The sequence below is a fragment of the Exophiala oligosperma genome (assembly GCF_000835515.1).
Source record: "Exophiala oligosperma strain CBS 72588 unplaced genomic scaffold supercont1.1, whole genome shotgun sequence".
Taxonomy (NCBI): domain Eukaryota; kingdom Fungi; phylum Ascomycota; class Eurotiomycetes; order Chaetothyriales; family Herpotrichiellaceae; genus Exophiala; species Exophiala oligosperma.
Window position 1 is genome coordinate 4,286,430 of NW_015622818.1, and position 15,074 is coordinate 4,301,503.

The following is a 15,074-nucleotide window of genomic DNA, read 5'->3' on the forward strand; positions in this document are numbered from 1 at the left end:
AAGGGCGCTCAGATAGGGCACCGGAAGCCTGAGCCAGACCACCCAGAGCACCTCGAGTGCCTAGAGATCCCAGGATTTACAGGGCGTGGCTGCCGTTAGTGGACGCCCAGTGGAGGCGTGGTGGATGCCACTGTGGGTGCCTGTACAGAGCCTGGACGCAGGAACCGACGCCCAGCGGCCAGTCGCATGGCTTGCCTCTCTCTAAGAGGCGGTTCCCCCATAAAACATCATAGGCCGAAAATGCACCAACACTCGCCCCCATGCAAATTTCCCCTGGGCTTTACCCAATACATGATGTGGCCTTCGATCTACTATTTCTTCCATGTCTTCGTCCTTTGTCTCTCTCTCCCTCGCCAACTTCAACTTTGACAACATCAGTGTATTGTCTCCTTTCCTTCGTCTCTACGAGCAGTCATTCGTTCGCTCGTTCGTTTGGATACATTCTTTGACTATTTAACTCCTTACAGACTCCTTTTTTGTACACTCCTTTGACTCAACCCGTCCATCTACACAAGAATCATGAAGTCCTCCCTTCTCGCCATCCTCGGCGGTGCCTCCTCTGCTCTGGCAGCCGTCCGAGGCTTTAACTACGCCTCGCAGGGCCAGGACTACAATGGCTTCGCCAGTCAATTCAAGACCGCCGCCTCCCTGGCCGGTGCCAGCGACTTTACCAGCGCAAGATTGTACACAATGATTCAGGAGGGGACCACCAACACCCCCATCGATGCCATTCAAGCCGCTATCGACACCAACACCACCCTCCTGCTTGGTCTCTGGGCGTCCGTCGACCAATCCACATTCGACAATGAGATCACCGCCTTGAAGAGCGCGATTCAACAATATGGCTCTTCGTTTGCCGACTTGGTTGTCGGTATCTCGGTCGGTAGTGAGGATCTGTATCGTATCTCGCCTACTGGTATTGCTGCCGGCAGTGGCGTCGGTCAATCTCCAGATACCTTGGTCAATTACATTGGACAAGTCCGTGACACCATCAAGGGCACGTCTCTAGGCACCAAGCCAGTTGGCCACGTCGACACCTGGAACGTCTTTGTCAACGACACCAACTCCAAGGTGATCTCGAACTGTGACTTCCTGGGTCTCGACGAGTACCCGTACTACCAGACCACCGATACTAACAGGTAAGAGCAATTTCTTCAGATATTAGGAGCCACTAGCTCATCGTTTCCGCAGTATCGACAACAGCTCCTTCCTGTTTTTCCAAGCGTACGACCGCGTTTCTGCCGTGGCTCAAGGCAAGCCGATTTGGGTCACCGAGTCTGGCTGGCCAACAACAGGACCTACCTCTAACCTCGCTGTTGCAAGCGTCGACGATGCCGAAACCTTCTGGCAAGGTGTCGCCTGTGCTCTCGAGAACCGTGGTATCAACTTCTGGTGGTACATCCTCGCCGACGAGGGTGCCTCCCCATCTTTCGGTGTCTCCAGCAACGGAAAGCCTCTATACAACCTTGCTTGCAACTCCACCGCCGGTTACACATCGACCTCATCTGCGAGCTCCTCAACTGCGACCGCTTCTAAGAACGGTACCGCGACTGCCTCTCACGGATCCGGCTCGGGAAGTGGCTCTGCGACCTTGTCCACAGTCACCGCTTCTGGAGCTGCTGGTGCCGGTCCTTCAGGTGCTGTCCCTGCTGGTGCTACGGGTTCCTCTGGTGCTGGTGCTGGCGGCGCAACTGCCACGCAGAACGGCGGAGCCACTGGCACCAATGGCGCTACCCACTCTACCTTCACCGGTGCTGCCACCAAAGCCCAAGGATCCATGGCTGGTCTGGCCATCGGCGCCCTGTTTGCGGCGTTGGTCTTGTAATCGACCCGAAATATATATTCACCGGCCCAACGGGCCCATGGTATATTGATTGCATTGGGATTGGACAGTAAAATACATGGGGTTTTCTGACGAGAATATAGATCATTGGACGGCATAGTTGATCAATTAAGCAATAATTTTTATCTGTTGGACTTGGACTATTCTCTCTCGAGTTTTTGCAATTCTGAAAAGCACCCGATTCCATCGGCCATGAACGTGTGAAGGGATATGGTTTCCCCACTATTTTGACGGCTCTGTATCGAGCACGTACTGCCCAAAAGCATACGATACCAGAGCTTCCTCAACAACTTCACACGACGCGTCTTCAATCTATTCTATCATCCCTCACACCTAAGAAGACGAATTTACCCCGCGGAAAAGTGAGCACGGATGAGGTCAGGCGGCGAATCATTCCCATGGGCAATATTTCCCTATTGGATTGTACCCCTGTATATGTGAAAAGTGTATGTGGTGTGATCGATTTGCCTGCTGCTTCCATGAAACTCCGCCATGTCCAAATAACATGATGACTGTCGTCTTGGCCACATGAGTCTGAGGATGGAATACACTAGACGTGGTCATCATGTGCTTGCTGCAACGACGTAGGAACGACGTGTCTAGATTTACTCTACATATATTCTTACGTCCATCGGCTTGCATCAACATCACAGCAAACTTCACATACTACTGATCGTTCAAGGTAAACGTCTCTCTTCACAATGGCTACAAACGACATCCCTCCACAAGGTCGGGATCGCCGCGTGTCCATCTCTCAGCTTCCGGATGACGCTCTCAAGCTCGGAAAGAACTTGTATCCGGAACCGTTACATTTCAAGACAACAGCACATCTTGCTGAATTTCGTAGAGCTGCCGACTATATCTCTGCTGGTACATCCCTCCTAACCCTCCTAACTTTGTTCATACCGACGCTGATGTTGTTCACAGCCATGATCTTTCTCAGGGACAATGTGCTACTGGAACGAGATCTAAGCCCGGAAGATATCAAACACATTATCGGTTCGGCCATCTGCTATTCCGCGCTCGACATCTACTGATATGCTAAAGGATATTGGGGAGTCTCACCCGGAATAACCTTGTTGTATGCCCATATCAACCTTACCATCCAGAAATACGACCAGCCAATGATTTGTCTGCTTGGAGCCAATTACGGCGTCCCTGCTATTCTCTCATGTCTTTGGCTGGAAAGATCTCTGGAAAGATTTTATCCCCAGTACAGTCGGGACAGGAAGGGTCTGCATAACCTGATTACCGGATTTAGTGTCCCAGGAGGCTTTCCCAGGTTGGTAATGATTGCTTTTGCCGACACTTGACTGACCAAGCCTTGTTATAGTCACATCAGTGCTCGGATACCAGGATGCATTTTCGAAGGCGGTGAACTAGGACACGTCCTATCTGTGGCGTACGGAACAATCATGGACAGACCGGAACTGATCACAGTGGCCGTGATTGGAGACGGAGAGGCCGAAACTGGCCCAACTGCGACGTAAGCAGCTCGAAGTATCCAAAGTTGACATTCTCACACTGGATAGTGCCTGGCACATGTGTAAATACATCAATCCTACTCAAGACGGGGCTCTCTTGCCTATCCTCTATATGAGCAGCGCTGAGGACAAACAACAGACCATCTTCGGCTCCATGGATGATGCTGAACTCTGTTGCCTTTTTTCAGGCTACGGCTATCGCCCCTGCATCGTCGATGATGTGGCTGATATTGACAGAGAACTCAGCAGTGCTCTCTACTGGGCCGTCGAAGTCATCAAAGAGATACAACTTGCCGCTAAAGCCGGAGAGCATGATTTGGTAAAACCACGTTGGCCCATCATCATTCTCAGAATTTCAAGACGATGGGGCTATCCTCTACTCGACCCCGACGAACATCTGTCTGGCTCATTCCATGGTAGAGAAGTCCTGCTCCCTCATGCCAAGATCAACCAAAAGGAATTGCAACATCTACAAGACTGGCTAAAGTCCTATAAGCCAGCAGAGATTTTTCAAGGCGATCAGGTTTCTGAGGCCATCGAGGATATCATTCCTCCAAATGAGAGACTCCTCCTCGGACAGAATCGGGTTACCTGGGACATGCGGCATCAGCTTGATGTTCCCGAGTGGCGGCATTATGCTGTGGCTAGGGGTAATCTGAGCAGCTGTCTCAAAGAAGGCGGTAGGTATCTTGACGATACGCTTGCACGGAACAAACTATCGCTCCGTATTTTCTCACCCGACGGCCTGGTGAGCAATAAGCTCAATCTGTTGGACAAGCTATCCGATCGCACGTTTCGTAGCTTCAGATGGGATGCCAATAATAAGTCCACGGGAGAACAGGTCATCGAATTTGCTTCTGAGCATACATGTCAAGGTATGTACTTCGCGATCTGTACGGCCAGTGATCCAATCTCACCGCTCGATGCTATAGGCTTGCTCCAAGGCTACACAATGACAGGCCTCACAGGCATTTTCGCTGCCGATGAGAGCCTGTTTCCTAGCATTGCAACCATGATGGTCCAATATGGCAAATTCTTGAGAACGGCACGAGACACAGGATGGCGACAGGACTTGAACAGTCTGACTTACATTCCTACCAGCACCTGGACCCGACCCGAGCCCAATGGTTTCTCTCACCAGAATCCAAGCTTTATCGGCTCGGTACTGAATCTGAAGCCCACCATTGGAAGAGTGTACTTGCCGCCCGACGCAAACACGTTTTTGTGCACGCTTGCACACTGTCTGCGGTCCAAGAATTATGTCAACCTGATCGTACCTTCGTCGCACCCAGGACCAGTATGGTTTGGCCCGGAAGAAGCAGAGTTTCACTGTCGAGCGGGCGGTGGGGTGCTCAAATGGGCAAGCACAGACGATGGCATTGACCCCGACGTTGTTCTCGTTGGTATCGGGGCAGACGCCACGTTCGAAGTCCTGGCCGCCTCCGCACACTTGAGACGCCTGGCTCCGGCAATGTCTGTCCGCGTAGTCAACGTTACGGACCTGATGATACTAGGACGTGAAGGCTCACACCCTCATTCTCTAGGTCATCGCGACTTTGACATCCTCTTCACGCCTCACCGGGACATTCACTTCAACTACCACGGCTACGCGAGCGAGCTCCAAGGCCTACTGTTTGGACGACCTCATCTCGACAGAGTATCCATCTCCAGTTTTCAAAACGAAGTCACCACCATGACCCCGTTCGAGACCATGTTGAAGAACAAGTGCAGCAGGTATCACGTGGCTGAAGCGGCCATCCGTGGCGCTGCCAAATGTAACCCTCACATTGCCGTCGACCTCCAGAAGCTTGTCGCCCATGTTCAACATGAACGCGCCAAGCTTGAGCAATTCATCGAGAAGCATGGAGTCGATCCGGCTGGAATCTATGACGCCCCAAAATTCTCAAAGCCATGGCATCGACACCGACAACCGAATGGTGACGAGGATTGGTCATCGCACGATAGGTCGTTTCACGTACCCAGAGGCACAGACTGATCAGACCGACAGATGCTGATGCAGCCAAGGTGGGATTGGGGAACTACCATGGGAGGAAAGGTATCGTTTGGAATCCTAATGGCGTTCTCGGAGGGGACTTTTTTGGCGGATGGCTCTTGACAAGGACACGTCAGGACTGTTGAGTGGTTGTCTAGGCACCTGAGGCAGTGCGTGTGCAGGTGCACTTGTGTATACTAGTGAAACTGGTGAAAGGAGGTCCAATCATGTTATCCTTCTAGTCAGTTTGTTCCACGGTAGTCTGAGACTGTGCACATTGGCAGGATCCCTACGGAGTAGTATAAGAATTGTGGACCGAGGACGACGCGGAATGGACTTCCTCAGCTGCGCCACATCCTGTCCTGTGTGTAGCGAGTACGGGAGTACAATAGTTTGGAATGCCAAAAATTACAACAAGAGTACGGAGAATGCCTCGTGGCGTGACATTTACTCACCAGGTCGAGACCCTCTCTGTTCTTTCTCATTAGTTCGCACGGGTTGTATGTCGTATGTATTGTATTTTCTGACCGTGTGTGAGTTTGGATCCGGCCACAGTTTCCCTCAAGTCCTATTGGTCAAGCCTTGGACAGGACCCCTCCCCTGACTTGTGAGAGCCTTATTGCTCCATCACTTGCCGATATTTGCACCGAGCAGGTTTTCGAAGTGTATCAGTGAGACCAGTGAGAGAGGGAAAAAAACGAGAAGACCAGTGAGACCTGCAGGACGGAGTCTTTTGGTCTAGACTTGCAAAAATTCAGTAGTAGCCCATTCAAAAAAATCATCCCACCCTCTCAACAAAGCTTTCAAGGAACAAAGACCCGAATCACCACAGTCCCAGAGACCTAGGTCATTCTATTCTGGCGAGACGTGGTTTCGTTCCAAAGTGAAAGCCCACAGTAGACTGTCATCATGCGAAAAAGACCTCTTAAATGACAACTTGATGATGACCATAGCTGTCAGATCATCGTTTTTTCTATCGTCGACGATCTTTATTTTCTTCCCCGTGACTGTTACCTTTAAATGCCCGCAACTCTACAAGAGTCGGAAGAAAGAGGAATCTTCCAGTACTTCGCAATGAACACGAAGTCTTGTGACATCACGCCATAGTTCTGTTGATCATGTGTAGACTGCCACAATGTCGATTTGAATGAGCCCCGAGTGAGTCCCTTGTTACGAGTGGCAGATTACTTCATATTCATCGTCCATTGCGTCGAGATTTGCCTCGAGACACATTTTCACGCATTTACAAACTCTTGACTTCCCAGACCGTACCGATGTGTCAACTTGGAAGTACTATCGACGCCAAAACCATTGGGAGGATGATACACACGAATTGTGACCATCATCACTGTCTGAACCCCGGCCACACTATGATGGAGGAAGTGGAGCAGGCGGCCAGGGCCACGAAGGAGGAAGCGATAAAAGACACCGCCAGTATCATGCCAGAGTTCTTACACGGTGGGGCGTGGCCAGCGGCAGCAGCAGCAGCAGCCGTAGATCAGTGCCCTTCAGCCGTCGAAGAAGAAGAAGATGATGGTGATGCTGATGATTATCCACACGGCTCTGTCGTGCCGGACATCGACGAGGACGGGTCATCAAAATCCACAGACGACAGTGCCGCCTCTGGACGGGGGTCAAGCATCTCGGACCAAGAAACGCCACCATCACTACCACCATTACAGCCGGCGCCGTCGTTGTTTTCGAAGCCACCAACGTGGAGGGATTTGTCTGCGGCCGTGAACACTTGGAAAATCAATGATGAGGATTCTAGAGCGGAAGGAGAGGTGGAGAAGTGTAAGTGTTTTCTTCTTCTTTATTGTTGTCTACTCCTTCTTCTTCTCCTTCTGCATCTCATTTTTGTATTGTATTTGTAAATGCAGGGACTTGTTGGACTAACACTTAAGCGAAATCTTGCCCCGACAGCTCGGCCACCGTATTCGGTTCTCAAGCTCCTAGCAAGACACGGCGCCGACAGTCAACGCCATCAGGAGCCAAAGAAGCGGGGCACCAGCACCGCCATCCAAAAATTCCCGAGGCAGAATCTCTTTGACCAAGAGTTAAAGGCCGAAGGTCAAGCCAGGGTGGAAATCACAGAGTACATCGATAGTCTAGTGGACCAGGCAGAGTATGAGGAGGCCTATGCCTGCGTCTGGCCTTTGGAGGAATATCGTCGTCAAGGATGGGCCACGGAGATGATCACTGCATACCCAGTAGAGACCACGGCCTTTGTCGAAAGTGTCAATACGGATACTAGCGAACAATCAAGCCGACAGCAGCGAGTGAAAGGAAGAAAATAGCCTGCTCCCAACCAGACAGTACGAGTATGCGAGTAAATAGGTATGCAGAGGGCAACACTGACCCCCCTCCTCCCTCCCTCTTCCTTTGGGGCTTTTCTACGCCAAAAGAGTTGACATGTTGGGCCCGATGGCGGCACAAAGCGATCGTTTACCGAATTTCTATCCGGTTACCTGATTCTGGCTTGCCTGACAGCGTGGAAAGAGGCCAACATGTGAGTTCGGAGTAGAAGGTCTCCTAATGGTCTCAGAAGCTATGACCAGAGATGAGTCTGTACTCGTTTTATATCAAACATAGTGCCTACAAGGCCGGTGTACAGGAGGAACAGTGCCCGCAATAGAAACGGCTTTTCTCTCCTGCTCGACCCAAAAAAAGTCCACTTCAGAGCACCGTGCTGCACTTCCCGATCCCCCGTCGATAGGTGAATGAACAAACCACCATTCAAGCCGTTGGGACATTTATCGTTCCTGGACCAAGGAGGTGATCCAGGGTCTCTTGGATTCTACAGGGCCTTTCATATGGCCTGGGGTATTTTAGCGGGTCCAGGGTCATGCCATGGTCAACTCCTTTCGGTTCTAAGATGGATCTGACCGGCCCCCCTGGAAGAACTTTAGCCACGACGACTGGCGGTGCATCCCCCCGAACTAGGTCTCATGAGATTCATTGTGCGTCCGAATGTACTACGACATTCCTCCGAATTCTTTCAATGATTTAGTACGAAGTACGGACTCCTCCGTCTGCCAATGCACTCAGGATTCTTCGCGGTCATTCGACTTGAACAGATTGACATGTGCCACCGCGCGGGGGAACGGAATTGCCTCTTCCAGTCGAGCGCATCGATATCTGACCGCGAACCAATGCTTACACCTAGAATGGCAACGAGTCCCGATACAGTGAGAAAAAGCCTCGCTTGTCCCACTGCTCACTAGAAACATCTACCAGTTCAGAGGTGTGTTGGGAATGCCATGGTGTTGCCTTGTCATCTTCGGAGGCTGAGATACTGTTACACCGAGCTCCCCAGATTGACGGCCTTCTTATTCAGTACTTGTACACCGACAGGTATGAACATCAATGACATATGATTTTCCACAACGTCGATTGTGTATTGCCACATTCACAGATTGATGGAACGATATATTCAAGTTGCTATTGCCACCACGATAGCGTTCAATTCTACATACCAAATACGACATTTCTTGTGAATTCTTTTATCTCCCGCGACAGTGTGCCACCCTCAAGGTACTGCTGTTCCGTTACTACCTTGTTCCACGACCACGCTATATGGCTTACCGAGACATGGAAGACGCATATCAGGACCCTGACTTGATGTACCAGGTAGCTTTCCTCCTATCAGATGATGGCCCCGGGGGTATTCACTGAACGTGACAGCAATCCTCCTACGATAATGGATTTTTCCTTCAACCCAATAACAACAATAATGATGATAATGCCAGTCAACTCGACATGACAGCATACCGGGGTGCGTGGCCTGCGCACGGCGGCGGCACGCAGAATTTCCCATATGCCAACTCTTCTTCTTCGACCAGGTCGCCGTTCGTGGACATCGCGTACCTAGATTCTTTTGAACCTACGGTGATGCCACCAGTGTCCTGTATTGCACCCTCGCAGACGCAGCTGGTCCCCACTCCGCAGCTGCCGACAGGCCCGGCTGAGACCGGAATGTCCTTTTTTGAGCTTGAACGACAACCACCCCAGCCAGGTATCACCACGCATCCTGCCGCCGCCAAGAAGTCTGGGGCGAGGCCTGGTGGTCCGGAGACACGATTCGCACCTTCGTCCGGTAATTTGCGCATCGGCGCCACCGCACGAGGAAAGGGGCCAGGCCTGGCGCCAGGCACCCCTGCGAGCGTCCGGAGCTTCGCTGCAGGGGCAAGGGGAAGGGGACCAAGATCTGCCCAAGCCGCACACGTGGCGGTGGCCCTCGACCAGGGCCCGTCGACCGAGACAACGAGGTCGGAGAAGAAAAGAGGAGGCCAGTCTGACTCGTCCTCGGACGGCGAAGATTCTGCGACCATCAAGGCCAAACAGAATCACTCGGTCATCGAGCGCCGGTACCGTGACAATCTCAACGCAAAAATCAACCAGCTTCACCGGATCCTGCAGGCCACGGAAGCTAATTCCCCCCTGATGCGATTCGACACTCAGCCCCCCGACCCCGGTCGAAGGGTCCGCAAGTGCGAGATCATGACCAAAGCTCTCCAGTACGTGCACCGCTCCGAGCTCGAGAGTCGTCACATGCAGGACGAGGTCCGGCGCCTGCGGGACCAAGTGTCAAGCCTCGAGAAGATGATCAAATGCGAAGACTGCACGCTTCTACAGAACATGAGGAGTATGCAGTTTAACAAAAGACCTTCCTAAAAATGGAAGGGTGGTCCTCGAGCGAGGCCTCGCCCATTCATGGCCCGCCCCCCTTCCTACATGATGCTCGGTATTTTAACGACTTTTTGGCTGGTCCCTGGTACCCACTCAACCAGCTCGACACAGTCATTGATTTGTTTGCGTGGTGTGCTTCTGGCACGCTAAGATCTTTCGGCACGCTTTCTTGCTTGGGGAGGAATTCTGACTAAATCTATTCTCTTGGTTGTAAATCTTTCTACTTGCACCTTGTAATGAAAGGTGCGGTGAGTTCAAGAATGCTTCTTTTTGGAAAAAGTGGTGTTAGACTTGGTTCTGTTTCTGTTGCTGTCTAGGAGGATGGTCTTTTTCCAAGTGGGTACGAGTAGATTCTCTCTTGTTGATTCTTTTTCAGAATCACGAAGCAACCCAAAAACAAAGACCTTTTTTATATCAACAAAAAACTGGGTTCGATAAACAAGAAGTGATCTACCAACCGGGACCACTGTCCCAACTCAACTCACTCACTGCTCTCGTTTCTCTGCTCTCCGTGAACGCCCGCAGAAGTAGCTACTCAGTAGGCAACAAAACCTACGGCCCTCACGAAACACGCACAGAACTTGTGTCGTGAGCACACGTCACCCCCGTTTTGTCTGGCAGACGACTAGGTCAAGACTTTTTCTGTTGCTTGCTGCTGCTTCAAGATACCTGCTTCATCTCGAAGGCCTTGAGACGCCAAAAAATCGAGACGAGCAAGAACGAAGTAGACACAAAAAGAAAAAGGACCGACCCTGCGTCTACCACACTTTGGGTGCTTTGTCGATATTTTCTCTCTGTGTTTTCATGTTCAAAGCACGTTGATTCAAAGACCCCCTATCGAGTCGTAACAGGCATTTTCAGAGCCCTCCTCCCCCCTCTGTGGGCATACATATTGATTGCTCTCATGTGTAAACGTCTGACCGAGCCCGCTTTCTGCCGCCTGGAGCCCCGCCATTATATCCGATCCGCATACCAGGTTCTTTGCACCGAACCCCCTATTTCTGGCCCGGAGTCTGGGGGAGGTGTTCCTAGGACCACCTATATGGACGTTGATCACCATGGTCTTTTTCGAAAAGCCGCCGCCCACCGAAACTTAAGTACTCTACGAGTGTTTAGCAGTGTCTTTTGTGGTCCCGAGATTCCCCCCTCCCCCAGTACGGTGAATATTCTTCCTTGCGACACATCGTTTTTATTTCATTATCGACCTCCGCCCCAAAAGTCCCTTTCATCCTCGTCTCTCTACGCGAGTTTCTCTTGAAGGTCCAATCTTCGATTGGTATTTTTGGGACCTTCTCGTAAAAAAGACTCCCTCTCCGTGTAAAGTACAGCGTACCCTCGACCCTTCAATCCTACCTGTCTTTTGCCAAACCCCAATTTTCCCGGAATTGACACGTGAGTGTGTTGCTTGACAAAACCAAAACCGTCGGCAGCAATTCAATTCCTTTCTTTTTTCCCTCTTAACAATACATTACTCCGCACAGTAGTAGTGGTGACACAGCGGAAAGCATTTGCCCTTGACACCTTGTGTGTGTGTGTGTGTGTGTAGAGGACGGCCCTGTTATCTTTTTTTCTTTTTTTCAGAACCACCCTCCATCATCTTGGACCTCCTCCATCACCGAACCGTCAAAGTCGATCGTCCACTTTGCCTGCTGCCTCTGGCAGAGCCAAATGTACCAGGGCATGATGGTGTAGGAGAGTACCGCGAGGGCGTAGACAGGCCCGGCCACGAGGTCACGGCCGACGAAATAGACCCGGACTCCGTTCCACCACCCACCTTGCAAGATGGCCGTGGTGGCCAATTCCACGCCGACCAGCCAAACGAGGGCCAACGTGCCGATCCAGATCGGCGTCGAGGGTCTTTCTTCCCCTTGTTTCGTGGCACCCAAGCGGGACACGGTCAACTGCGCGGACTCCCAAATGACGAACAACATCAACGGCATCTCCAAGAGCTCGGCGTAACGCGCACCGAGGGTGGGTTGTAGGAAAGGTATACGTGCAGACCCGAAAAGGGCACCGCAGGTGAAGACCATGGCAAAGTAGAAGAACGACAGTCTCAGAACTTGTGGTGACACCATTGTTGTGGTTGTTGTTGTGTTGAGAGGTCGCGCGAGTTTCATTGTTTTTTTGGAGTGTCTTGTCGTTGTAAGCTGTAGCTGAGCTGTCGCTTTTGAAAGATTTTGTTCCGTTGTTCTTGTGTAAGAGCAGGTAAAATACTTGTGTAGCTTGATTTTTGGATTGTTTCTGTGGCTTTATTTCTACAGAAGAGAACTAGACTACGAAGCATCAACAAGGTCATTTGGACACGAATTTATGTCGTGGTAATGCTATTGTTGATGGTGTGACGTTCCATCATGATACGGAGTACGGACACTACCCTGGTTGAAAGGGCCGCCACAAAATGCCTGATTCGGGAGGATGAGGTAGATATGCAATTGGTCGATTCTGACACGTATGGTCACTGGCCAAGTCCATCCATGTGACTTGAAGCGAGCGAGGAGTGTGAGAAGAGGGAATAAATGAAACAACGAGCCAGCCAAGGAGAAAGGAAAAGAAAAGTAATCGTTTGTCATTCTCATACGATTATGGCTCATTTGTATATGGCTCATTTGTAAAAAAATAACCAAGAACCGAGGCAACGCCAAAAACAAAGCGGGATACTAGTATCTCTCTCGTACGTACAGTAGATGATTCTGGAACGCCCAGAATTAATACTGCATCACCGGAAAAAAGAGTCAAAACTGATCACAAGCTCGGCGACTGCTACCACCTTTTTCCTCTTTACTGTCAGGACATTTCACTCGCTCCAGTACTGTAGGTTAAAAGTATACAGTGGTGGTGGTAGTGATAGACCGATAGGTACGGAGTTATACTGTAGGTGCTTGGTTATTGTAGGTTCCTTCGGTTTCCGCACCGACTTTTCACATGTTTTCCGCTTTTTTCTTTGATAACCCTTTTTTCGTCTCTCGACCACAGTCTTCTGGGCGGGATGGAACACAAGGGACACAAAAGAGAAAACCGGGCACTTAGTTGATGTCATGCGGGCACGAGTTACAGACGTCGACTGTTTCAAACATCTGGTGAGTGTGGTTCAGGTAAGAAAACTGGTGACTTGGGGAGGAAGGTGGCTAAGGAGATTTGGATTGTTTTTGTCCATGGTGCGAAGAGGTGACATCCCACATTCTTCGATGTTCTTTCTCCCTCACTCTCATTTCGCATACTGTGTCTTTCGCTCTCATGCACTCACACCCACTCGCCTGCCGTGCCTCTCCGACCTTGGGCCCTGGCAAGCCGTCATGTTGGGATCAACTGTTTCCGACTTCATTGATGTGCTGTGTGGTTCGTGGCTTGCGGCTTCCGAGACAATCTTAAAAGGTACGACATGCTGCGCCATATGTTTAGATTGACCTGTGAGAAATCGTCCTGCTCTCTTCTTCAACTCGCTAGGACCAACGAGGAATGCCGACTATCCAAAGAAGACCGGTCTCATTCCACACAAAAACGCCACAACATCCGTTGATCTCACGGCGACAATCCCTTCCCGCGGTATCTTTTTCACAAGACCATCTCGGGATAAATGGGAAATTTCACAAGCTTGGACCCTCGACCCTCGACACTCGGGCGGTGCGTAGCCGTTGTCAAAAAGCCGACGGGTTCTTGGAAAAAGAACATGTTCCTGGCTGTCCGAGCCGGTTTCATGAAATTCACGAGTAACTCGCACATCTCGTAACAGGATCGTCAAGGACATCGAACTATCCTCGGTCTCGGTCTTGTCGGTCTCGGTATTTCGCAGACGGTTTTTGGCGAAGGCGGCGGCGGACAGTCGCGGTCTTCCAACTCTTCCACGCTAGAATCACTGGACGTGTCTTCTTCGTCGCTGCTGAACTCGTTTGCTTCAGGGTCGGAAAACGGGTCACTGTCGTCATCGTCTTCGTTTCCGAGTTGGATTTCATCTTCCGAGACCACGACCGAGGAAGACATGTTTGTGCCGACCGCCACATCGGTCTTGTCGTGCAGACTGGAAAGGGCCAGCGGGTCGTCGGACAGACCAGAGGAGAACGAGTACATTTCACTCGCGTCCTCCGGCCAGTCGAAATCTTCCATGCCGGATCCCGTGTAATCCAGGTCGACGGCCGTGGCTTCGGAACTCGAGTCGTCGTGGTCGTTCAGGTATTGTGCGGTTCTTTGATAGACGGAGTAGTGACCGATGAGTTTGGTGAAGCTTGGGTCACCCAGTGACGATTCGCATTGAAGCTTCCACTTTGAAAGCCAAGTCAATTTGTATGCGAGTGTTTCCATATCAAAAAGGTTGATAATAATCAATAATATGAATATGGTTGTGTGTTCAGAGCTGCGTTGGGAAGAAGTGGTAAATAATGAGGATGAGTTATGATGACGATGATGATGATGATGATGATGACAATGTCAATGGTGTAGACATACAATTCTCATGTATGTATTCGGATAAGGTGCGTCTGGGTACAGTTTTGTGTCTGTGTTGGTAAAGTTTGATGATGTTGAAGCATTTTCTCTTGTACCACCAAAAAAACAAGCCTTCACTTTGTTTTACAAGGTTGTGGATGTACAAATACTCGGTACCCGGACGGGAATCAGCTTCAACGTGGAAAATCGGATGATGGGGACCAGGTGAGAAGAATGATCGACAACCAACGTGAACTACCTGACCGAGATTCACGCGTGGTGCCAACACTATCGTTACCCGTTGAGGCGGAGTGAGCCTCGCATGACAACCTCGTGAGTGGCCCTTTGTTACTGTAAAAGTGCAAGTGAGAGTAGACGCTTCGACGGAATTTTCTAGCAAATAACCAAAAAGAGGGGCGCACCATATGACTGACCCCTTCCAGTCTGTTTTGCCAGTAGGTATACGTGCAGTAGTAATTGTACAATGACAACCTTCAAGTCACATGGTCACAAAAGAAAACAAAACCCGATAAGGTGAAGGGTAAATAAAGTGGTGTGAGAGTGGAAGAATCTTTCCTTCCCCCCCAGATAGTACTAGTATTGTACCAGGATCATGACAAGTACTCAAAGTGTAAAGTTGGCGCTT

The 15,074-nt window shown here is 50.6% G+C and overlaps 5 protein-coding genes across 5 annotated transcripts; all 5 read left to right on the forward strand.

The window, feature by feature from the left end:
- Positions 1–519: 519 nt before the first annotated feature.
- PV06_01459 (uncharacterized protein) lies at positions 520–1,825 on the forward strand (the record flags this gene model as incomplete). Its single annotated transcript, XM_016402063.1, has 2 exons — positions 520–1,139; positions 1,192–1,825. The coding sequence occupies 2 exons, from the start codon at positions 520–522 to the stop codon at positions 1,823–1,825; spliced, it is 1,254 nt and encodes a 417-aa protein (XP_016269116.1).
- A 719-nt stretch (positions 1,826–2,544) lies between these two features.
- Positions 2,545–5,323, forward strand: PV06_01460 (uncharacterized protein; the record flags this gene model as incomplete). Its single annotated transcript, XM_016402064.1, has 6 exons — positions 2,545–2,713; positions 2,771–2,842; positions 2,891–3,125; positions 3,177–3,329; positions 3,376–4,202; positions 4,260–5,323. 6 exons carry the CDS (start codon positions 2,545–2,547, stop codon positions 5,321–5,323), a joined length of 2,520 nt encoding a protein of 839 aa, XP_016269117.1.
- A 1,367-nt stretch (positions 5,324–6,690) lies between these two features.
- Positions 6,691–7,617, forward strand: PV06_01461 (uncharacterized protein; the record flags this gene model as incomplete). Its single annotated transcript, XM_016402065.1, has 2 exons — positions 6,691–7,114; positions 7,244–7,617. 2 exons carry the CDS (start codon positions 6,691–6,693, stop codon positions 7,615–7,617), a joined length of 798 nt encoding a protein of 265 aa, XP_016269118.1.
- Positions 7,618–8,896: 1,279 nt separating this feature from the next.
- On the forward strand, positions 8,897–9,994 carry PV06_01462 (uncharacterized protein; the record flags this gene model as incomplete). Its single annotated transcript, XM_016402066.1, has 2 exons — positions 8,897–8,950; positions 9,005–9,994. The coding sequence occupies 2 exons, from the start codon at positions 8,897–8,899 to the stop codon at positions 9,992–9,994; spliced, it is 1,044 nt and encodes a 347-aa protein (XP_016269119.1).
- Positions 9,995–12,782: 2,788 nt separating this feature from the next.
- On the forward strand, positions 12,783–14,897 carry PV06_01463 (uncharacterized protein). Its single transcript, XM_016402067.1, has one exon. The coding sequence runs from the start codon at positions 13,045–13,047 to the stop codon at positions 13,411–13,413; it is 369 nt and encodes a 122-aa protein (XP_016269120.1). The 5' UTR covers positions 12,783–13,044; the 3' UTR covers positions 13,414–14,897.
- Positions 14,898–15,074: the final 177 nt, after the last annotated feature.

Coding starts and splice junctions, on each gene's coding strand:
- PV06_01463 (XM_016402067.1), top strand. CDS start 13,045: ATGCGGGCACGAGTTACAGACGTCGACTGTTTCAAACATCTGGTGAGT.